Below are 25,543 nucleotides of genomic sequence, written 5' to 3'. Positions count from 1 at the left end.
AAGTATGACTTCCCCTTCTCTTCCACAAGACCTTCCAAGACACTCCACTCCACAGCTATTTACTCTCTTAGGTTCCTAAACTTGGTGTTGCTTTACATGACCACCAATTACCGAAGCATTATAACTAGAAATGGAGGGAATGAGATGAATGAAGCAGAAGGAATTAATCAGAGGGGCTAAACGATTAATAGAGAGAGAAAAAAAAGAAAATGCGTGTTCTAGACTCCTAACCTCTAGTTTTCTGTCTCTGTTGAATGGCAGACACACCATTCACCCAGCTGTACAAGCCAGAAAATTAGAAAGTGTCCTTTCCTTTTTCCTCAGTATCCAACCTATATCCAAGTGCTGTCTACTTCACCCCCTAAATCTCTCTCAAATCTATCCTTCTCTCCATATCCATTGCCATCACCTTGTACCTGGGTTTCTTAACCCAGGCTACGTAATTCCTTGTTGCAGGGGTTAAATTATAGGACACTTTGGCTATATTCCTGGCCTTTACCTACTAGATGCCAGTAGCAGCCCTCTTCCACCAGGTGAGACAACCAAAAATGTCTCAGATGTTACCAAATATTCCCTAGTGAGCAAAAGAGGCCCCTCACTGAAAATCACTGCCTTATACCCTTACACCAATGTATCATCATTTCTTGTCTAGTGTGCTACAACAGCTTCCTAATATGTCTCCCTGCATGCACCATATTACTATACCCCATCTAGTAACCTATTCTCCAAACTACAGCCAGAAGGATATTTCCAACTCAGATCACATCAGTCCCTGCTTAAGATAAGCTTCAGTGGCTTAGCGTTTCTCTTAGAATAAAATCCAAAATCCTTATTATGCTAAAAGGTTTAGCTCTTTCCTCTACAGATTCAACTTGTACCTTACTGCATCCTTCTCCTCCTCACTCTCCACTCTAGCCCCACTGGCTACCTCAAATGGGTCATTTCTCCAGCCACTCAGCTTTGCCTCAACCCTCTGCCAGCTCTTGTAGCAGTCTAAGACGTTGGTTCTATTTTAAAAGATAGATAGACAGATAGATAGATAGATAGATAGATAGATAGATAGATAGATAGCCAGCCAGCCAGCCAGCCAGATCAATCTAGGGCTGGGCGCAGTAGCTCACGCCTGTAATCCTAGCACTTTGGGAGGCCGAGGCAGGTGTATCACCTGAGGTCAGGAGTTCAAGACCAGCCTGGCCAACATGGTGAAACCCTGTCTCTACTAAAAATACCAAAAATTAGCTGGGCATGGTGGTGGGTGCCTGTAATCCCAGCTACTTGGGAGACTGGGGCAGGAGAACTGCTTGAACCCAGGAAGCGGAGGTTGCAGTTAACCAAGATCGCGCACTGCACCCCAGTCTGGGCGACAGAGCAAGGATCCGTCTCCAAAAAAAAAAAAAATTGTGACCTAAAAAAAGTTGAACGCATTTTGATGGCTGGAAAAGAGGACACTCTTCTTTATTTTCTTCTCCCCCTCCCCACCTTTTTTTAATATAGTACTTTGAGCTGCTGTTTTAAGAAAAGGACATTCTTTCTCTGGGACAGGATAGACAGAGATCAGTGATGACCATAAGGCAAAAAGATAGAAAACAATGTGTAAAAAGAGTCACAAAACCTAAGTTCTAGTCTTTGTTCTGTCATTCACTATCCATGTGATTTGTTTTTAATTTACTTATAATATGTAAGTTTTTTGGCCTACGGTTCTATGAGTTTTTAGCACATGTAACCACCACTACAATCTGGATGCAGCAGTTGCATCCTGAGCCTGCCCCTTTGTAGTCAAACACCTCCTCACCCTGGACCTTGGCAATCACTGCTTCATTCTTCATCTTACAGTTTTACCTCTTCCTGATATGCTTAGTCTCTCTGAGTCTTTTTCTCCACAAATAAAATTATACACACGCACACGCACACATATACATGTCATCTTCATTACTTTAAAATATTAAGTTATTTATGATGATTGTCTGCTGTGGCTAAAAAACCTGGTCTGTGACAAAAAACCATTCCTTCCACTGTTTATATTTAGAAAAGGCTTTCTCTAAGTTTGTCCAATTTTTGCAATTCCACATCTTGAACTTACAGTCTTCTCCAGAAGGGTGGCTCCAGCTCAGATTTCTGCAGGCTACCCTGACACACCAGTAGCTTTGTTCACTCCTACAAAGCTAGGAGCTGCAAAACATTCCTTAATCCCTCCTGGTGGCTGTCCTTCCTCAGTTAGTTAACCACACTGCCATAGTCTGAGCAGCCTAATTATCCTTTCAGCAGTCTTTGCTAAAGGGCTTCCAAAATTGTTCTAGCTCTTTGCTATTTACGAGCATAGCTTGTCACTGAATGTCTAAAGGTAATAATGATGCCACTGTCAAATCAACACATCAGCTGTAGTAGAGACAAGTTTCACTTCCACCTAGATAGAAGATCTAATATTAAAAAGCTCACTCCCTTGGCTCATAGGGTGGCTAACACTAGTTAATCACAAGAATGCTGTATATAACATTATATGGATTTTAATAAGTACATCTGCAAAATCACTCTTAATTCTTTTGTAGTACAATGGATGAGGTATGACTATAATTGTTTGAATAACTGGATCCAAAAGGTGTTGATTAGTTAATTGATGTCTTCCTAAGATAAGGCCTCCAGTGGTATGCAACAAGTAACTTAATTTAGTCCTATCTGATTTACACATTTTAATTAAGGAATGGCTAAAGACATAGAAATATGATTATCAAATGTATAAATGTCATAGTAGGGATAGCCAAAAAAAATTTATGTTAGAATCATACTTCAAAAATACTTCAAACATACTCCATTTGCAAAACAAAAATAAATAAATAAAAACAAAAATAAAAATAAAAAATACTTCAATAAAAATCAATAAAATGGAACAACGTAAGACTAATAAGCTGAAATGTAATAGAAGAAAAAGAAATCCACTACACAAACATAGAATGAGAGAGACCTAGTTTCACAGCAGGCTACATAGTAAGATCTGGGTCTGTTAGCAATTTAAAATTCAATATACACCATCAATGTGGCATAGCTTACTTTAAAAAAAAAGTTCCCACTATGGCATTACTCTTTTCAGACTCACTAATGAATTCCATGTTACTAATTGCAATTGTTAATTCTCAACCTCATTTTCAGCTTGTAGCAGCACTTAACAGAAGTAATCATCAATTCTTTTTGTACTACTTTTCTTTTCCTCACTTGACACTCTCCTGGTTCTCCTCCTACCTCACCAGCTGTTCTTTCCTGCCTCCTTGAGGACTGATGACTTCCAAATGTATATCTCCAGCCCAGACTTTCCCAATGAAGTCCAAACTCTTATATGCATCCCCCTTGTCACCACAGAAACCCCTACCTCCACCTCCCTAACCAAATCTGCTTTTTCTGTAGTCTTCCCCATCTCAGTAAACAGCAACTTCATCCTTCCAATTGCTCAGGCCAAAACCTTTGAGTTACTCTTGATCCCTCTCTCTTTTTTCATACTCTAGCTCCATTCCATCAGTAAATCCTGCTGACTCTGCCTATATAGTATATCCAGAACCTGCCCTCTTCTCACCACTTTACTGCTCCATCACCTCCCCTCCCCTTGGGATTGCTGCAGTAGTCTCCTAAAAGGTCTCCTTACTTCTAACCCTGAAACCCCATACCCACACTCTATTCTCAACACTGCAGCCAGAGAGATCTTTTTAAAACATGCAATCATCCAATGTTCATTCTAAGACTATTTACTGAGAACCATCTATGTGTAAGACACTGTTATAGGTGCTGAGAACACATCTGAGAACAGGAGAGATAAAAATCACTGCCCTCATGAAGCTTTTGTATCCTGGAAGGGAACAGACAATAAACTATAAATATAATAAATAAGTAAATTATATGGTAGGTCCATAGTGCTATGGGTAAAAGAGAGAGCAGGGTAAAGGGAAGCAGCACCAAGAAGAAAGGGGTGTGTTGCAGGTTCAAACAGGGAGACAAGTCTAGGCTTCACTGGCAATGTAACTTCTGAGCAAAGACAAAGGAGGTGAGGGCTTAGCCATGCAGATATCTGGAGAAACAGCACTCCAGGCAGAAAGATGTTCCCATTAAGTCTCTCAGGAAATATTTGTGGTTTCTTAGACCTTTAACTGAGCACGTGATGGGCTGAAAGATGCAAGATTTTAAAGTTGTTGTTTTTAATCTAAATATTACTTGTATTTTAATTTTTAAGTACTTTCCTAATAAGCCACAAGTGCTTTTTTAGAAATGATAATTTAAGTGAAGTATTAGAAACTATTCATGCAAGCAAGTTTTCGGTCTTTTTCTAAAATTTAATTATGAGTTTTGTCTTTCATTTGGTTGAGTTTCTTTTATGGGCCATAAAAAGCAGTCCAAAAGGCCTGCATTTTTTGCTAAGCACATATGACATATCTAATATTTAGGGAAAAAAAAAAACAAAAACACAGCAAGTGCACCAAACATGGGAATCAACTGGATTTAGCTTGCTAAGGATACAAAACTTTTCAAATGCAAATACCAACTGATTTTTCAGATTAAGCCAGTTATAAAACTAATAATAAGCAAAGTCATCAGATTTATTAACACAATACATTTAGTTCAAAATTATGGATTTTTAAAAGCTTGTTAGTTTCCACCTAATTGGATGAGACTAGCACAATGTTTGTTTTTACCTTCCGGTGGCCTGTTGGATGTTGCCACAACGACGACCCCGTTTTTGAACAGATTTTCAAAAAGCTGTTTCAGAATCATGGCATCAGCAATGTCAGTGACCTATTGACAACAACACATTTGTTTTATTTTAATTTCACTTCTGCTGTAACAAATTTGCTAGTGGATCATCTTTTTTTTTTAAGATGGAAGTAAATTCCAAGAGAAAAATTCTAATTATCGTCATGAAGAAAAGAGTAGATAATTAAAAGCATGAAACACTGTATAGCAGTCTTTTAAACTTGACTCTTCTTTTTTGCAAGCCTATCATTTCTACACAAATTACCAAATGGTTCTATGATAACTTCTTTTATAGAACTACAGGTGGAAAGCATAGATAATTGTCCTAAACATTTAGGAAGTCTAATTAATTAGAACTAACATGACCAACACCCTCCTCCTCTTCCCACCCGCTTCCCACACCCCCTCAAAAAAGAGAGATGAAAAAATAATAATAATAAAATACACAGGCTGTTTGAGATTTCTAATACCTTTCTGGCAAAGGTCCCTGGAAAGGTGACTTTAAATGGTCATGGGCCTTTAGAAATAAGGACAAGTAGCCAGTGAGACATAATCAGCTGCTGTTGAAAATAGAATGATATGACATAGATACTATTGTGCAATTGTTGCACAAAACAATTCAACAGATGGCCCATCACAAAAATAAGCAATTTCATTGTTCTTTTTAAGTGCCTTCTATTACTGTCCATGAATAATCAAAAGGCACTGCAGTCACTTCCAGCACAGCCAGCCTCTGCTAACCTTCACAAACACAAATATTCCTTCTACCAAAAAAAAAAAAAAAAACCTTTCAAGAATGGCTAATATAGTCCCTTAAAAAAATAACTTGTGACAATACAAGAAATGCATAATACAGACGAAACTATTCCATCCAAGTTAGGTTTATTGATCTTTTCTAAAATTATTTTTTAAATTCACAATTACGAAGTAAGCTTAATGATGTAACTTTTTCTAAAGGCTTTTAAAATTCACAAAGACAACAATTAAGAAGGGAAAGAAGTTGACTCCAAAAATAAATGTGTAATGAAGATTGACATCAATCATTGCAACTTCCCCTAAGTATATAATAACATGGACTTTAGATACTCCCAGTGTAAAAATGTTTTGATCTTTCTTTGATAGCACATTTCAAATAATCTCAGTACAACTTGCTTTACATATATCCACAAGATATAGTACATTGTTATTTTTAAACCCCATTAGAGGACATAAAAATTGGTGAATTCTTTCAATTAAATCAAAATACTAAAAGTTACAAACCGAATGGTTATAATGCAATTAACAATAACCTGGGTTGCACAGGTCTAAATCACTTTTCTTTTTACAGCTAATATCTTCCTCAAAGCTTTAATTATTTCTTTCCCACCTGAAAACAACAAAACCATGAAATAGAGATGTACTTTTTTTTTTTTTTTTTTTTTGCTGTCTCAGGTTATAACTAAAAAACTGCTAAAGATTCCTTACATTAAAAAGACTTCAGGAACTTCAAAATGGTGATTAAATGAAAAGGAAAGTGGTGCTGATATTATTTAATTTGGAGTTTAGGATCACTGTCAAATTTGGCTTCCGCAAAAACACTGACAGAGAAAGTCCTTTTCAAATGCTTGAACACCAGTGGCATTTCTGATGAGAGGACAGAACAAGCTTGCACATTTTAATAGCAACTGCACTTTTAAATTACATTGCCAATACACTGACTTTTTAAAAGAACAGTATCAATGAAAGTTTACCCGATTTTAGAGAATAAAAATGGTCATTTGACTGTATGATTAATGTCTTTGAAAAAAATGTAAAATAGCTTTTGTGCCCTAAGGTTTAGAAAACTGAAGGGACATTTAGCTTGTAACATAATGCAAAGGTTTAAACTGAAAGTTGAAGAAAGCAAACAGTAAAGGCTTGTGGTTGAGTTATAATTTGCTGTTTTTATATTTCAGAATGTTTTTGCCCTATCAGAGTAAATTAGCTTGGAGAAGCTATGACTAATTAATAAAGCAGGAGTCACTTGCTGTAGCCGGGTGCCAATGTATACTCTTTTGATCTTGTCCCCGCACTTGTTCGGCCTTGCCGGGGAACAGTAATTTTACAGTATAAGTGAACAGAAGACAATTGGCCACACATTCTTGGAGAGCTGGCTTTTTCAGTACCCAGCATTTCATTACCACCACGAACAAAAGAGAAGGCTACAGATTACCAATAAGGGTAGTCTGCTAATACAGAGAGTGGAGACATTTCATTAGCATTAAAGAGAAAAGATTTTTTTATAACCTAGAGTTGCTTTCCATTATGACTCACTTAAGTAAAAAAGAAAAAAAATCTAATGGTTAATTTACATGTGTGAGTGTTTGAGTCTCAGTCATCCACTGATTGGTACAGTGCCATATAATGAGTGACAAACATAAGCATGCATTATCAGTAATTAGGATTAGCACAAAAATAAGCACCTACTTTTTATTAGCAGTTTTTAATAGCTTTCTTCCTGCTTCATAAAAATGGTTAAACCTATTTTTTAAATGATATTGATAGCTGATAGAGAAGGATTTTGCATGATCTTCTGCTCATCAGAATTCTTTTTTTTTTTTTTTCTGGACCCATATTAGTAAAACATCTATTCAGTGTCCCTCTCAGAAGAGATATGAAGAAATAACACTTTTAAAAATCAGTTTTCCTCACTAATCTGATGTCTTCAGAATCATAAACAGTTTAACATGTAACATAAATATTCCAAGAGGACATAATGAAGATCCTAAGGAAAACTCTGAAGATAAGCTATTATTTATTTCACCAACCAAAACACATGTTAAAAACAAAAAACAAAACAAAAAAACCTATCCAAACACATTTCTCAACCAAGGTAAGAACCGTGTATCTAACACCTCAGGTAAAACTGAAATGCGCCTACTTGAGTGTAGAGGGTGGGAGGAGGGGGAAGAGCAGAAAAAAGAACCATTGGCTACTAGACTTAGTACCTGGGTGACGAAATAATCAGTACAGCAAACTCTTGTGACACATGTTTACCTATATAACAAACCTGCACACACACCCCTGAACCTAAAAGTTAAAAAAAGCTGAAATTCTACACTTAGTAAGGAAGACCAAACTAATGAAGAGCATTCTGCAAGTGTAATCTGAATGCTTACCAAAACATAATCTTTAAAATTCCTTAAATTCAAGAGCACAAAAAAGGAGTATATCCATGTTTTTAAGCAGCAATAATTACCATTCGTCTCCCTAGTAAAATAAATATTATATTAATTAACACTACCTAAAGGCCAATAATAACTAGCTAAAAATCAAGGCTACTAATACGATTCCATTTTAAAAGTGAAGTGGTGATTGTAGATATACTGTCACTAAGAATAAAGTGCCTTAAAAACTCTTTTCTAATAAATCAGCAAGTATTGTACTAGGCTTAATAGGCTTAAGGATAATTTTTAGGTTCCATCACTAAAACATCTACCAAAACCCCACCCAGCTCTAGAACTGTATATTTAAACACATAATACAAGACTTTATATACTAAGGAAAATGTATAGCATAGCTGTTACTGGTAAACAAGAGCATTAGTGCTGGACTTAAACTGTTAGTTACCAGTTGTGTGACCTTGGTCAAGTTACTGAACCTCTCTGACCCTCAATTTCCTCATCAATGCAACGAAAGCAGTAATAATACTTACCTTGCAATATTGTTATGAGACATAAAGTAAACTCTCAAGAAATGAGAGACCATTAACTTTGACTATTACCTATGTATGGTATATATGCTAGTATTAATATAATTCTGTATTATTAATGTATAGCTACATAGAATTTTAGCTGTAGCTAGAATTATATTTAGCATTATACAGTTATTAAGAACACAGGCACATAGAAAAACACTCAATAAACAGTAACTAATATTATAGAACATATATAATAGATGGAATATAAGCATTCTAATAAATAAATGGGCAATACCTCAAATAGTTCATAAAAGATGGATTTAACTAGCATGTAAACAAACATGAAAAAAAATCAACCATATTATTTCCTAAAGGAATACAAATTAAAACAAGACACCATTTTTTATGTATTCAATTAGACAAAAATGTTCAGATAATTCAGAATGATGACAGGAAAAAATGTGGGTTGAAGTTATAATATACCTTGGGTTCTGTAAATGCTGCTTTTGCTTGAGAAATGCTATTATATGTAAGGGGAGTGGGACTTAATATGGGAACCACTTCCACAGTTTTCATTTGGTATTAGATTCATTCATTCATTCATTCATTCATTTATTCACTACTTATTCATTCATTCTCAGACACTGTCCTAGAAACCTGAGACATCAATTAATAAAGATTCATGCCTTCAAGTTTACATTCTGGGAATACAGATAAACAATAAACACAATAAATAAGTAAATTACATATAATATGTTAAAAGGTGATATATGATATGGGAAAAAAGGTGGGTAAGGGGCATCAGAAGCGTGGGGGTCAACGGTAAGCTGCAATTTCAAATAGGGTGTTAAGATGGGCCTTGTTAAGGAGGTAATTGAGCAAAGATATGATGAAATGAGGGAGTTCCTCTTAGGAATATGTTAGGGTGTGAGGGAAACCACACAGCAACGGTTGCTGCCTAGGCATTAAAAGTAGAACCCAATGGCTCAAGCCTGTGGCCAGAGATAAGAGCTTAGAGGCATAGCTCTTGCTTACAAGATGGGGCTCCTCACTTTTCCTGCTGCTTCCTTTACTTTAAATGAACGATTCAGGCTTTTGCTCACAAACATAGTTACCCCGTCCTATTCCTACATATATATAAAATACACACATACACGCATGCTGCTAGTTGCCATACTCGCTCTCTCTGCCTGACTCTTCATTACTGCCTCCTGTGACCGGAGACGAAAGACTGGCCTTCTGACTCATTGCTCCCTCCCTGCCCAGCATCTGTAAATAATCAATCTTTGAACTTATTTTCTATTGTAGTGGTGTATTGATTTGCACCTTCCATCTGAAGAACCAGGGTCTGCGCCAGGCCAGGATTTTCCTGGGATGCCAGGAAGAACACAAGATCAGGCTCCCAGTGCCAGAGCAATGGTCAGACAGGCATAAACTAGACATTGGTCAGACAAGAGCCACAAAGGCATATGCCAGTATAAACAAGTTTCCTGTGTGAGGGACCCCCTGGTCATGGGTCAGACAACCAGGCATTAGGCCATCCTCCAGGTGAAAGAAGTACCCTGTGAAAGGCATGCTGTAAACACCTATGTCCAGCTCCCTGCATTTCCTGTTAGGGCAGGGTTGCCAGCCGCTCTGGTGCTGGAACCCCAATTTAGCTGGGGGCTCTCAGAACAGAGGGACCACTCTGTGCAGAAAGAATCCCCAGTGCAAAGGCTCTGCTTGCTCATTATACATTGTGTGGATGATGGGGATCAGAGTGCTGGTGCAGCAACATTTTGGAGTATATTTCACCCTCTTGAGTCTTAGGGAAGGGGGATAAGTAGAGATTTGGACTTGTGATCATCTAATTTTGGTGTATTGGAGAAACTTCTTTAAGACCTGTAGAAGACAGTTCAGGATACTGAAACTAGCAGAGATCACTTCTTCCCTTAGGGGGCACACTCTTGCCCTTATATTTTCACTTTCTCTGGCTCTGCTAACACTGGGTATATGCAGATATCAGCCTTTTCTTGCATGCAGCAGTAATCTCCAAGATTCAAGTTGGAATTGTAAAGGAAATAAAAGAGCAAGACTATTAACATTTTTGCATTCTAGGACATTCAGGCCAAACTTGCTCAGGGGAATAGGGTCTCCCATGTTGTCAACTCTAACATACAAGAATGCTATATTATGCAATAATTGGGAACAGAAAAAAAATGCTACACTAAAATTTGGGATCAAATGAAAGCAATCAATTTGGTATTGTCTTGTTTTGTCATCTCTGTGCATGTTTTCTTCAGAGCCCTGCGAGAAATAAGTAGTTGGTATAATACCCAACTACTAACTGCGGTTCCTTAATCTATGAAGAAAATAGTATTGGGAACAGTAGGAAGCAATGAGTGAGGCTGAACCTGTAGGAGACAAGGTCAGAGAGGAAGCAGAAGGGTTTGAGCAAGGAAAATGACACTACCTTATATAACAGAATATTTCCCCGTTAGAGTACAAGCCCTTTTAAGTTGGGTTTTCTGTTTCCTGTGGCCAAAAGCATTCCTAGCAGATACCTCATCTTTCTCTTCCTGGGCTTTAGCTCACCGATTAATTCTTCCACTGGAGGTAAGAGATTTCATATTAAGGAAAGTGACATTTCCTCACAGTACTTCTTACCAATGTTTATGCTATCTTTTACAGATCATAGGGAAATACGTCTTCACATAGCAGATGGGAGCAAAATATGACTTGAATAGTTCTATTCTCATCAAGACTGTTTGTAAGAAATAGGCACTGGAGATCCAGCTGAAGAAAAGAGATTTACTTGAAACTCCAGGATGGGGACAATACTGATGGCACCTTATGGGAACTGGAGCTCCATTGTTTTCTATATTTCTTTGTTTCTGTTTCATTACTAAGAAGAGCTTCCCTCTGTGCCATTTAGTTGAAATTCAATAGAGAGGGTCTACGACTGGCCCATTCGCCAAGCCACACCATACAAGTCCAAGGCTGCTGAGGAGATTGTGGATTAGCTACTTATAGATCAGCTGTCCAGGCATGGTCCATTTAGCTATGGGACAGATAGGGCCCTGTCCTGTGATACGGAATAAGGGCCTTCAAGGCATCCTTGAGATGAATAAGTCAATGAATGAATAAATATCAAAGCAATCTGGACAGGGCAGGCAATAACAGGGATCTCTATCACATATGCTTTCTCTCCATCAGCAAGCAGCATTTTATAAGAGCCTGTCTCCCCTGGATCTCTCTTACACTCAACATGTAATCTGAAAAATCCTTTCTGTGGCCTGCATTTCTTTGCAAGACTCAGTTCATTTGGAACATTAGTGTTCTGACAGTTGTTTTTGTTTCCTTCTTTCTAGTTATATATCAACCTTTCAAAATCTAAACCCAATGGCGTATGTCAGTACAACCAGGCAGGTTTTTGGTAGGACTTCACTATCAAGGTGGCATTATGACTCTTGTAAGCCCTAGGAACTTTTACTTTCATAAGCCCCATCCTCAATTAAAAAAAACACTACGACTATGTTGGTATAAGGACAAATATAATACAAAATAGACAGATACAGGCTGGAGTCATTATTGATATATTCATTTATGTCCACAAATTTTAAAAGAAATTAAAATATTTTCTTGATCCCTAAAAGTATCATGAGCCCTAGACACTATGTCTGCTGCACCGACTGGGCAAGTTGCCCTGCTTGCTCTGTATCTTCTTCAGGATCATGTGCTTTGCACAGCCAGATTTTCATAGCATCCTAACCTTCTTAGTCTTGCCTTCCAATACGCTTATGCCATAAAAACATGCCAATCAGGCCGGGCTTGGTGGCTCACACCTGTAATCCCAGCACTTTGGGAGGCTGAGGCGGGTGGATCACCTGAGGTGAGGAGTTCGCGACCAGCCTGGCCAACGTGGTGAAACCCCGTCTCTACTAAAAATACAAAAAAATTAGCTGGGCATGGTGGCGCCCACCTGTAATCCCAGCTACTCAGGAGGCTGAGGCAGAAGAATCGCTTGACCCAGGAGGCAGAGGTTGCAGTGAACCAAGATCACGCCATTGCATTCCAGTCTAGGCAACAAGAGCAAAACTCCATCTCAAAAAAAATAAAAATAAAAATAAAAAAGCCAATCATTTCTCTGAAAGTTTTGAAATCTACATTTTTAAAATTAAGGGTAATGATTTTTACATGATACCTAGGAAATTCTAATGCCTTTAGATTTCTCATCTCCATGTGGAGATATCAACTATTTTGCAGAATTAAATGAGATAAGGATGTAAAAACACACTGTAAACTACGGATCATTTTACAAAGGCTAGGTATTAATAAACCTCTTTAAAAATTTAACTTCAATACCTTAATCAAAATTGTAACTATGCCAGTTCAGTTTTATTTAGAGATATTTGGTTAAAAGGCTAGTAATGGAAAATCAAGAGAAATGGCCTCTATTGATTCACCACTGACTTTTGTTCTTGAAAGCAGCGTAACTGTTAAGTCAGTGCTTTTTCAAACAACTCAATGAGGCCCTTCTCCTGCAAAACATTGATGTGGTTAGTATGCCTCTTCAGAGCGGCAGGAGAGCATCTGTTCTTTTCCATAAAGCCTTTACTTGGAAGACCTTTGCAGTTCTAAATACAAAGGTGAGTCTAGTCTGTCTTATTATGACTGAAGGAAGAAAGAAGCAAAGATCCCTCTTCCCCAGATGGTTTAGTGTAACAGCATTGCTGGTGAAAATTCTTTCCCCTCCATCATAAATCTAGACTATTGTTAGCTATGTGTACCAGTTGCTAAAGGAGACCAATCATGCATGCTTTGGGATAAAAGCATCTTGGCCATATCATCTTCCCACTAATCCAGATTATAAAACACAGAAGAACAGGAAATAACTCACTACCAATTTAAACGCATAATTTCAGAGAATCCTAAAACTAAGAGAAACTTTAAAAGTTCAACTAAGGCAATTCCCTCCCTTTATCACAGATACATATGTTGTGAGGCTTAAATGAGATGAATCACTTGTTCTTTATATAACACTTTTTAAAAATACTTAAACATCTTTAAAGACATTGTTTTATAATAATTACATTATCTTTGTGGTGTAGGGGAGATGTACAGTCATTGACCAAAATTTAGAGGTGGGCAGACTTTTTGTATAAAAGACTGAATAGTAAATATTTTAGGCTTTGCAAGCCATATAGGGTCTCTTTTGTACTTTCTTCTTTTTCTTCTTCTTTCAGCTACCTTTAAAATTACAAAAACTTGGCTGGGTGTCATGGTTCATGCCTGTAATTTCAGCACTTTGGGAGGCTGAAGCTGGAGGATCACTTGAGGCCAGGAGTTTGAAACCAGCCTGGGAAACATAATGAGACCTAATCTCTACAAAATTGTTTTTAAAAATTTGCTAGGTATGGTGCATGAGCCTATAGTTCCAGCTACTCAGGAAGCTGAGGCGGGAAGTTGAACCCAGGAGTTTGAGGTTATAATGAGCTATGATTATGCCACTGCACTCCAGCCTGGGCCTGGGTGACAGAGCAGGACCCTGTGTCTTAAAATATGTGTGTGTGTGTGCACGTGCATGTGTGTGTGTATGTGTGTATACACTCTTCTTTTCTCACTAACCATAAAAAAACAGGAAGGTCAGATTTGCCCTGTGCAGCTGTGCAGGTTGTGATTTGCCAGCTCCTGAACTAGATAGTAAAATTGAAGCAGTAAGAGATAATGTGTCAAATCACCTTATAAACCAATGATAAAATCAGGAGCAAAATTTAAATCTTCATACCTCATTCAATATACCATTCTGTATCTATGAAAAATCTCTACTTTACCTGAAATTCATCAAAACATAGGAGACATGCTTCTTCGCTGATTTCTTCGGCTATGGGAGCTATTGGGTCATATGATTTAGCCATGAATCCTGGTTTCCTTTTTGGCAAACTCTGTTTAAGGCGATGTATTCCTTAAATGCATGAAATTAAACACAGATGAAATATATTAGTACATTTTAGACAATTATAACATATTTTTAAAATCTCTAAATGAAACTTTAGTATGGACATAAAATTAAGTTTAAACTCCATGTAAAATCAAATTTGATCATTGAAATTGTTTGCATTTTCTCTACAAAATAAGTTGGTTCAAATATTATTATGTTCTTATAGTTGTAAGGAAACTTCAAGGTCATTTCATTTCTACTCTTTAATCATTTCAGAAATGACAAGGTAATAGACAAGTGATTAGATGCATCAACACATCCACCTTAGTCCTTTATTTCAGGGATGAGAGCAGAGGATGTGATCCTGCCCAAGTAGTGCATGTTATGTCTAGCATATGCAATCGAAATGCACCCTTATCTCTAGCCTAATACGCTAAGGCCAGTCCACTTCATTCATTATGTGTGTACTAAATGCTGCAAGTATTAGAGGAAAAAAACACATGATTCCTGCTCTGGGGAGGTTACAGTGCAGCTGGTAAACAAATCATGCAAAAGTGAAATAACGTAAGATCACTAGCAAAGCAATAAAGCTTACATGCGTACTCAAACTGAATGCCTACATGCTAAGGTAACACAGAGTAAAGGGCCTAATCAAGAAGCACTTATTTAAACAGGTGCATTTTTAACACTTTTTTTATTGGCCCTTAGTAGAAACAGAAAATGCCTGAGCTTCATACAGCAATCTCTGTTCTCTGATTTGAAAGTATTAAATTGGTCTTAAGGACCAACTCTGGACACATTACTGACTGTTTCAACATAGCACAAAACAAATGGAACCAAATAAAATCTTACTGCAAGCAAAAATCTAATTTTTAAAGAGTATATGTTCATTCAATGAAGAAAACCATTTTGTAGTGTTTCCGCACTGAAAAAATCACTTCTTTCAGATCATTGCTTACTTTTGTGCACATCTAGCATGAAACCATGAAAATGAACCCGTTTTTTCCTCTTCATTTCCACATAAGCATAAAACATGTCCATCACCATTGTTTTTCCTGTACCTTAAAAATAAAAAAAAAATTTAAGAATACTATTAAATAGTATGTACTGATTGCTGTAATGATTGTTCATTAGCTTTGAGATAATGAAACCATACTCTTCCGCTACGAAGCTGAAGACTATGTCACTTCTTTAGAAGGGGGAGCTTACTTTGTATGTTAAACTAGCTAAAAATAAAATGTTAATATTACTCTTTTCTGTTAAAATCCTGTTTATAGGAAATACAACATTTAGTTAACATTACACGGGCTATTTCCCCCTGAAAACTATGTGCATAAACTGGCAAGATTTACAGTCTTCTCTTCCAAAAGACACTAGCATAAATAAAATAACTTAATTAAATATTTACTGGGTCATTACTATGCATAAGGAACTGTTTTAGGCACTATGGGAAAATTCAAAAATGAAAAATAAGAGGCTGGGCACAGTGGCTCATGCCTAAAATCCCAGCGCTTTGGGAGGCCAAGATGGGAGAATTGCCTGAGCCCAAGAGTTCAAGACCAGCCTGGGAAACATAGCGAGACCCCCATCTCAAAACAAAAAAAAAAAAAAAGAGAAGAAAGATGAAATATAAAGATTAGTATCTAACATAAATATTGAACATGAATCACATATGTAGATTAGAGCTAGAGAACTGTCAATTGTAACACTTCTATTTTTAAAAGCTGAGAATATAGATCTCTCAAAATAAAGCCTACTTGAGGAAATTCTGATACAGTCAATCCTTGTAATTAAATTATCTAATTTTCAACACTCTAAAACTTTTAATGACTACAATCGCATTAGTAGTAGAACCCTCTTATCTGAGAATTCAGTTACTCAAGGCCCACAATCAACCATAGTCTAAAAATATTAAATGGAAAACTCCAAAAATAAACAATTCATAAATATTAAATTGTGTGGCTATCCTGAGTAGCATGAAGAGGCCTCATGTCACCCCGTTCCATCCCACCCAGGACATAAATCATCCCTTTGTCTAGCATATCCACACTGTATTCACTGCCCTCTCGCTGGTCACTTAGTGGCCTTCTCTGTTAAAAACATAGTATATAGGCCAGACGTGGTGGCTCACACCTGTAATCCCAGCACTTTGGGAGGCCAAGGTGGGTGGATCACCTAAGGTCAGGAGTTTGAGACAGGCCTGGTCAACATGGCAAAACCCTGTCTCTACTAAAAGTACAAAAATTAGCTGGGCATGGTGGTGGGTGCCTGTAATCCCAACTACTCAGGAGGCTGAGGCAGAAGAATAGCTTGAACCTGGGAGGCGGAGGTTGCAGTGAGATCGTGCCACTGCACTCCAGCCTGGACGACAAGAGAGAGACTCCATCTTAAAAAATAAAAAAACAAAAAAAAAACATAGGGTTCAGTACTATGTGAGGTTTCAGGCATCCACTGGAACTATCCTCTGTGAATAAGGGGAAACTACTGTAATTGAATATCCAACAGCCTGAGCATTTAATGCAGGCAGCATAAAATGCCTTATTCCCTCTCAGAAAGCCTAGGGCATTCGGGTCAGTGGCCCAAGCTCAGTTTGTACCTGGCATTCCTCAGTAAGCCAGGCTAGCATGTGCTAGTCCATCTCACATCCTCCCTGCTTCCCCGTCTCCCACCACCACAAGATCACTTCCTGTCTAGTAATTCCTTTGCAATTACTAGAATCCAAAGGCACTTCAGAAAGTTAAGAAGATCTAAGTCTTATCTTTTGGGTTTCCTTCAAGCCACAAGATGACACTGGGCCCATGCCATTTGAATGTCAGAGTGCTTTTGTATATGAAAAAACAATCCACCAAACATTTTTTTAATAAAGAAGTCACTTTGATGGAAAGTCATTCATTGCAAAAATATTCAGTACAGTATCTCTTGATATAGTGATTAGCAGTAGATTTTAAATAATTATATTTACCCAGAAAAGTTAATAAAGTTTCAAATTCTGCTGCATGCAGTGTAGTATACTTATAGATTCAGAATAAAGTCATGAATTATCTAACCAAAAATGCATTCACTAATCATTAGGGTAAAGCAAATCAAAACTACAAGATACCACTTCACATACATTAGAACGACTATTAAAAAAAAAAAAGAAAATAACAAGTGTTAGCAAGGATGTATAAAAATTGGAACCTGTGCATTGCTGGTGAGAATAACAATGGTACTGTCACTGTGGAAAACAGTATGGCAGTTCTTCAAAAAAATTAAACACAGGCCAAGTGCAGTGGTTCACGCCTATAATTTCAGCACTTTGGGAGGCCGAGGAGGGAGAATTGCTTGAGCCTAGGAGTTCAAGACCAGCCTGGGCAACATAGTGAGATCTCATCTCTACTAAAAATTTAAAATATTAGCCAGGTTTGGTGGTGCATGCCTGTAGTCCCAGCTACTCAGGATGCTGAAATGGGAGGATTGCTTGAGCCCAGGAGTTCAAGGTTGCAGTGAGCTATGATCGTGCTACTGCACTCCAGCCTAAGGAACAGAGAGAGACTTTGTGTCCAAAAAAAAAAAAAAATTAAACATTGTGTGACCATAGGATCCAGCAATTCCACTTCTGAGTATATGCACAAAACAACCGAAAGCAGGGATTCAAACAAATATTTACACTTCAATATTCACAGCAGAATTATTCACAATAGTCAAAAGATGGAACAACCCAAACATCCATTAATGGATGAATGGATAAACAAAAAGTGGTATATACATAAAATGTTACAGTTGGCCCTCTGTATCTAGTTTCTACATCCCCAGATTCAACCAACAGTGGATCAAAAATATTTTTTAAAATAAAAAATAATATAAGGAACAGGTGGAGTGGCTCACACCTATAATCCCAGCAATTTGGGAGTCCAAGGCAGGCAGATTACTTGAGTCCAGGTGTTCGAGACCAGCCCAGGTGATATGGCAAAATCCCATCTCCACAAAAAAATATAAAAATTAGTTGGGCATTGTGGTGCATGCCTGTAGTCCCAGCTACTCGAAAAGCTGAGGCAGGAGGATCGCTTAAGCCCAGAAGGTGGAGGTTGCAGTGTGCTGAGATCACGCCACTACACTTCAGGACCTGGGCGACAGAGCGAGACCCTGCTTCAAAATAATAATAATCATCATCATAAACAAAAAACAATACAGTATAACAACTATTATAGCATTTATGTACCATTTACATTGTTATAAGTAATCTAGAGGATTTAAAGTGTACAGGACAACACACAAAGTTTATATGCAAATGCTACACCATTTTACATAAGGGACTTGAGCATCCTCAAATTTTAGTATCCAAGGGCATCCTGAAACCAATCCCCCATGAATACCAAGTATATTATTCAGCCTTAAAAAGGAATCCAACTCATATGCAATACACAATAATATGGATGAATCTTGAAGATATTTTGCTGAGTAAAATAATCCAGACCCAAAAGGACAAATATTATATGATTCCATTTATATAAGGTACTGAAGAATAATCAAATTCATAAAGACAGAAAGTAGAATGGTGGTTGCCAGGCCAGGGGAGTCAGGGGGTGGGATGTGGAAAATGTGGGAGAGAGGTAGAATAGGATGTTGTTATTTAATGGACACAGAGTTTCAGTTTGGGAAGATAAAAATGTTCTGAAGATAGATGGTGGTAATAGTTGTACAACAATGTGAACAGACAATACTACTGAATTATACACTGAAAATGTTTAAAAGGGTAAATTTTATGTAATGTGTTTTACCATAATAAAAACAATTAAATACATTCTTAAAAAGCTTTAGTTAATATGCTTATTGGTAAAAGACTGAACACTTCTCCCCTACAATTTGACAAAGGCAAGGATGTCTACACTCATGTTGTGAAAATGGATGGTGGTAATAGTTGTACAACAATGTGAATAGACTTAATGATACTGAATCATACACTGGAAATGTTTAAAAGGGAAAATTTTATGTTACGTGTTTTACCATAATAAAAACAATTGAATACATTTTTTAAAACATATAGTTAATATGCTTATTTGTAAAAGACTGCACACTTCTCCCCTACAATTTGACACAGGCAAGGATGTCTACACGCACTACTTCTATTCAACATGGTACTCGGGTCCTAGCTGGCACAAGGAGATAGCAAAAAGAAATAAAAGGCATAAAAATTTAAAGAAGTAAAATTATCTTTATTGGCAGATGACCTAATTGTATACACAAAAAAAATCCTAAAGAATCTACCAAATCACCACTAGAGTTAATAATTAAATTTAGCAAGATCACAGGATACAAGGTCATCAAAAAATCCACTGCATTTCTATAAACAGTAACGCATATAATGACATTTTGGTCAACAATGGACCACATATACAATGGTGGTCCCAAAAGATTATAAAGAAGCTGAAAAACTTCTATCACTTAGTGATGTCATAGCTATCCTAACATGGAAGTACAATTAATTTTTTTTATAAATTTAGTGTAGCCCAAGTACACAGCACTGATAACATCTTGTAGAAAGTGGTATACAGAAATGTCCTCAGCCTTCACATCCACTCACCACTCACTCACTGATTCATTCAGAGCAACTTCCAGTCCATTCATGGTCAAACAGGCATCCCATATTTTATCTATTACACTGTATTATTACTGCACCTTCTCTGTTTAGATATGTTTAGATAAACAAATACCACAGCGTTACAACTGCCTACAGTATTCAATACAGTAACATGCTGTACAGGTTTGTAGCACAGGAGCAATAGGTTCTATAATACAGCCTAGGTGTGTAGTAGGCACATGTATCCCTACATCCAAGCCAGGGAGAACTATGCTTCCTAACTCCTAACCTTAAAACCAGCCTACCTTTCACCTGGTGAAATTAGAATCTGAATCAATGTGAAACAGGTGAGGTGAAACCAGGAGGCAGCAGGAAAGGGGCTGATAAGCAAAAGGTACTTTTATTCTCTTCTAGTGTACCAGAGAAATCATTAACCCTGCCATCACCACCGCAGTCAGCTGGTCAAGAGCTGAGGCTCTGTTGTGAGAAAGCCAGCTGTAGGGTATGAATGAAGTCACAAAATACTACTACCACAGCTTTTGGCTTCTATATGAGATGTGATAAACATTTTATAACAAAAATAATTCAAGATTGAACCATGATAATAATCCCTCCAACTCATACATCAACCCTACTGCAGTTCCCAGGATTTAGGATCCATCTGAGTCAATCATCTCAACACATCTGCGAAGAAAGATGTGAAGTGAGCAGGACAAAGCCCAAATAGAGTGCAAGAATGAAAAGTGGGAAGGGAGTGCTACCAGGTAGGTATTCTCTATCCCATGAAGTCTCCTTAAAAAGTATTTATTTATTTAAATTTTTCTTAAAAAAAAAAAAAACATAAGAGATGAGGTCTCCCTATGTTGCCCAGGCTGGTCTCGAACTCCTGAGCTCAAGCATGTTTATTTATTTATTTTTATTTTATTTACTTATGTATTTATTTATTTATTTTGAGACAGAGTCTTGCTCTGTTGCCCAGGCTGGAGTGCAGTGGTGCGATCTCGGCTCACTGCAACCTCTGCCTCAGCCTCCTGAGTAGCTGTGACTACAGGCACCCACCACCACACCCGGCTAATTTTTGTACTTTTAGTAGAGGCGGGGTTTCGCCATTTTGGCCAGGCTGGTCTGAAATCCTGACCTCAATGACCCGCCCCCCTCAGCCCCCCAAAGTTGCTGGCATTATAGGCGTGGGCCACCGCACCTAGCCCAATTTACTTATTTATTTATTTTTAAGATAGGGCCTCACTCTGTAGCCCAGGCTGGAGTGCAGTGGTGCAATCTCAACTCACTGCAACCTTGATCTCCCAGGCTCAAGTGATCCTCCCACCTCATCCTACTGAGTAGCTGGAACCACAGGCACACACCACCATGCTCAGCTAATTTTTTAATTTTTTTGTAGAGACGGGGTCTCACCTGGTTGTCCAGGCTAGTCTCAAACTCCTGGTCTTAAGCAATCATCCTGCCTCAGCCTCCCAAAGTGCTGAGATTACAGGCATGAGCCACCATACCCAGCCTTGTTAAAATTTAATACCTGTTTCCCAAGTCCAACAAAGGAAAAGAATAAAGAATAAGAGCTTATGGTGGCATTTTGAGGCTACTCTCCCATACAGAGAGCCCCTCAAATGAAAACTTGATCTTTTATTACCTATTTTATTTCATTTTTGAGATGGGGGTCTCACTCTGTTGCCCAGACTGGAGTGCAGTGGCATAATCATGGCTCACTGCAGCCTTGACCTCCTAGGCTCAAGTGATCCTCCCACCTTAGCCTCTCGAGTAGTTGGGACTATAGGCACATGCCACCACGCCAGGCTAATTTTTGTATTTTTTGTGGAGACAGGGTTTTGCCATGTTGCCCAGGCTGGTCTTGAACTCCTGGGCTTAGGCAATCCACTCGCCTCGGCCTACCAAAGTGCTGGGATTACAGGTATGAGCCACCATGCCTGGCCGATTACATATTTTATAAGTGGTCTGAACTAAACTTATTATAGCCACCAAAATGTTCGTCTCACTTCCCATTTCAGAATTCCTTTCTCTTCCCCTCTCTATATTATAAGGATGTTTCCAAACAAAGGTTGCCACATACCCAAACTATATGAACATCCCATACTATCACATCTTTTCTATTGCTTTCAAACACTCAGATGAATAACTTGTAATATGCTTCCCTTCAATTAGTTACCATATGGCTGTATTTTCTAAACTAAAATCCAACAACATTCATAGGGTTTTTAAAAAAAAAGTGCTTTTACAGAAGTGGAAGCAGTTATGCTTCTTTAACCATCTCCATTTATGGTCAGGTGGTTAAGGTAACAGGAGGAACAAAGTTGTTGATTTTAGTGATGACTTAATATGAAAGTGAAGGTACTGGAAGTAGATGTTCTCAGGAGGCAAAGAATGAGACCTGACAACAAGATGAGAATCATTAATGGTGCCCAAAGGTGCAGGAACATAAAATTGATCAAGTGTCTGTTATAACTGCTTTCAAAATAAGAAGTAAGTATACATTGGTCTCAAAAGTACCAATTAGCCAATGAACTAAGAAAAAGAATAGTTTGACCTTCTTTTCTGTAATTTCAAGAACCTGAAGAATTTTAAGGGGCAATCTCTAATGTTCACTTTTGTGAACTAAATTATTCTCTCTTATTAGATTAGCTAAATCTGGAAATACAAAACGGACATTCAATGCAAGGCAGCAGTAAACAAATTAGAAAAAGAAGGAACAGTTTAGAAAGGAACAGTTTAATCTTTAAGGCATTAAAACTACTTATTCGGCTGGGCGCCATGGCTCATGCCTGTAATCCCAGCACTTTGGAAGGCCGAGGAGAGCGGATCACAAGGTCACGAGATCGAGGCCATCCTGGCTAACACGGTGAAACCCCGTCTCTACTAAAAATACAAAAAATTAGCCGGGCATGATGGCAGACACCTGTCGTCCCAGCTACTTGGGAGGCTGAGGCAGGAGAATGGCGTGAACCCGGGAGGCGGAGCTTGCAGTGAGCCGAGATCGCGCCACCGCACCAGCCTGGGTGACAGAGAGAGACTCCATCTCAAAACAAAAACAAAAACAAACCTACTTATTCAATGCCCTTTTTTTTTTCTTTTCCTAAAAATGTTACTAAGATAATATTCCCTGCCATCACTCCCTCATAACGCAAATGTGTTGTGGCTATAGGGGAGCCTAGAGTGTGAATATTAGTCTAGGTCCAAAACTGACCTCGTTACATGTGAATGTGAGTTTTGAGTACGCCAGTAGAAGAAATAATTGATTGACAGTAAACTGAGGGATTAGAAAAAATTAAAATTAAAAAATTAAAAAAGACATCAAAGAAATAATTGAAAGCAAGGAGGCAAAAAAGCCAAGTAGAAACTCCTTCATGATATCAGTGGCTGAGGGTGGCCAAGGAGAGGTTTAAGACTAAGAGAAAAGGATTTGTTTGAAGAAAATAGAAACCACAAAACAGAATATTTCAGTAAGAATGAGGTCAGGGAAGACTTCATAAGCAAGACACTACATGATTAGGAAAACCTAGAAAGAAGTGACCACTCAGAAGGTTTCCAGCAATATGTGAGTCTTTCTGCCCAATGTCTAGAACCGGGAGACCAAAGAAATGTTACCACTTATGCATTAAGAGTATCTACTATCAACTACATTAAAGATAATAACGACTAAATTATTCATCTAAGGGCTTAGGTTATGACTAGAAATATTAATGGAAATTAAAAGTAAAAAAGAACAGCTTATTTTTTTAAAAAGTATTAAGCTGAGTTAATGAGTCATGGAATCCTGATTTGTCTAATAACCTATCTGTAGTTGATTTCCTTCCCTGATATTAATTACTTTATACATTAAATAATGTTTGCACCCTAACATGGTGACTAATTCTGCCCTAGACTACAGCTGTATCCTGTGAGAAGTAAAGTAAAAGCTGAGATAACTGCCCTCTCTCCCTTTTCTTCTCTCCCTACCTTACCCTGCCTCATCCTATTCCCTTGCTGGTAACAGATTGAGGGATAGAAATAGAAATCATCCCTGAGAGAAAGCTGAGAAACTTTCTGTTTTGCCCACCCAAAACTTATTTTAACACACTTACCAACATCTCCATAAACATACAGGCCCCTTGGAGGTTTGCTCCTTGAAAAAAGCTGCAAATTAAGAACAAATTATAAATCTCTACCATGCAAATAATTAAATATAATCATATACATAGTCTTCCTAACTGTCCTATATACAGAACCAAGAGGGGCTATTATATACAATAAGTAAGAAAAAAACTTGATATAAAAGTGTGTAAAGCTGAAATATTATGCAGCCTTAAAAAGGGAAAAAACTCTAATGTATACATGAATGAACATTGGGGACATTATGCTAGGTGACATAAACCAGTCACAAAAAGACAAATATTCTCCATTCCACTTCATGAGGTACTTAGAACAGCGAACAATTAAAGAGACAGAAAGTAGAAGTCAGGTGCTGTGGCTCACACCTATAATCTGAGCACTTTGGGAGGCTGAGGTGGGAGGATCACTTGAGCCCAAGAGTTCAAGACCAGCCTGGGCAATATAGGGAGACCTCATCTCTGCAAATAGTTAAAAAGAATTAGCCAGGCATGGTGGCATGCGCCTGTGGTCCCAGTTACTCAGGGGGCTGAAGTTGAAGGATTGTTTGAACTCAGGAGGTCAAGGCTACAGTGAGCCATGTTCACACCACTGTACTGCAGCCTAGACAACAGAGCAAGACCCCATCTCAATTTAAAAAAAAAAAAAGTAGAAAAAGGGGTTGCCAGGGGCTGGAGGGAGGAAGGAATGGGGAATTATTGTTTAATGGGTTCAGAGTTTCAGTTTTACAAGATGAAAGTAGTTCTGGAGATAAATGGTAGTGATGGCTGCTTGACATTAAGAATGTATTTAATACCACTGAACTGTACTCTTAAAAAATGATTAAGATGGTAAATCTTATGTGTGTATTTACCACAAAAGAAAATTGGAAAAAATGCTGTGAAGCCCCTCTTAGGATTCAACACAGGAGGCAATAACCATAGTAGCCCACAGCGAGGGGTTCACAGTCACACAACTTGAATGTACATCCCCTCTACCATTTACCAGCCATGTAGTCTTTCCCTTCTTCTTTCCCAGATGGGCTCCCCAAACAATGACAGCTAGGTTCATTCTCAGCAATTAATAGAGTAGAAGAATTTTTCTGGAGAAACTGAATGATCTCCAGATAAAAAGGCCAGAAGGCACTTACACTGGTTAAGCTTCTCCCAAAGAAAGACCTAGATCCCTACCAGATTACCTTCTGGTAAAGCACACCAGTCACCAAACCTCTCAAGCTGGAGCTTCAATCAGCTTGTTAGTACCAATGGTCAACGGATATTTGGAAAAAACTTCCAACATAAAAGTCAGAGACCAGAACAAATATGCAGAGGGGAATAAACTCAGAGGAAACAGAGGACTATTCAGACATCAAAAAAAAAAAAACCTCAAAAATAAAAGTGGGCCAGGCATGGTGGCTCACATCTATAATTCCAGCACTTTGGGAGGCCAAGGTGGTCAGATTGTTTGAGCTCTAGCCTGGGCAACATAGCAAAACCCCATCTCTACAAAAATCAGCCAGCATGGTGATGTACTCCCACAGTCCCAGCTACTTGGGAGGCTGAGGTGGAAGGATTGCTTG

At 38.0% G+C, this 25,543-nt stretch overlaps 1 protein-coding gene across 7 annotated transcripts in view; it reads right to left on the bottom strand.

Annotated features, from left to right (window-relative positions):
• The window catches only part of AFG1L (AFG1 like ATPase), a 239,095-nt gene that overhangs the window by 163,352 nt on the left and 50,200 nt on the right, over positions 1–25,543 (bottom strand). For all 7 annotated transcript variants that reach the window (XR_010158135.1, XR_010158136.1, XR_010158137.1 and 4 more), the window contains exons 3-6: positions 23,961–24,012; positions 15,269–15,370; positions 14,203–14,333; positions 4,674–4,773 (exon numbers count right to left, since the gene is read on the bottom strand). Coding sequence is in view for 4 of the 7 variants with exons in the window: in XM_009451788.5 (XP_009450063.1) it covers positions 4,674–4,773; positions 14,203–14,333; positions 15,269–15,370; positions 23,961–24,012 (385 nt within the window). In the remaining 3 variants the exon portion in view is untranslated. The remainder of the gene's footprint in view (positions 1–4,673; positions 4,774–14,202; positions 14,334–15,268; positions 15,371–23,960; positions 24,013–25,543) is intronic.

Source organism: Pan troglodytes, chromosome 5, assembly GCF_028858775.2.
Source record: "Pan troglodytes isolate AG18354 chromosome 5, NHGRI_mPanTro3-v2.0_pri, whole genome shotgun sequence".
NCBI classification, from domain to species: Eukaryota; Metazoa; Chordata; class Mammalia; order Primates; family Hominidae; genus Pan; species Pan troglodytes.
This window is presented reverse-complemented; position numbering and strand designations above follow the sequence as displayed.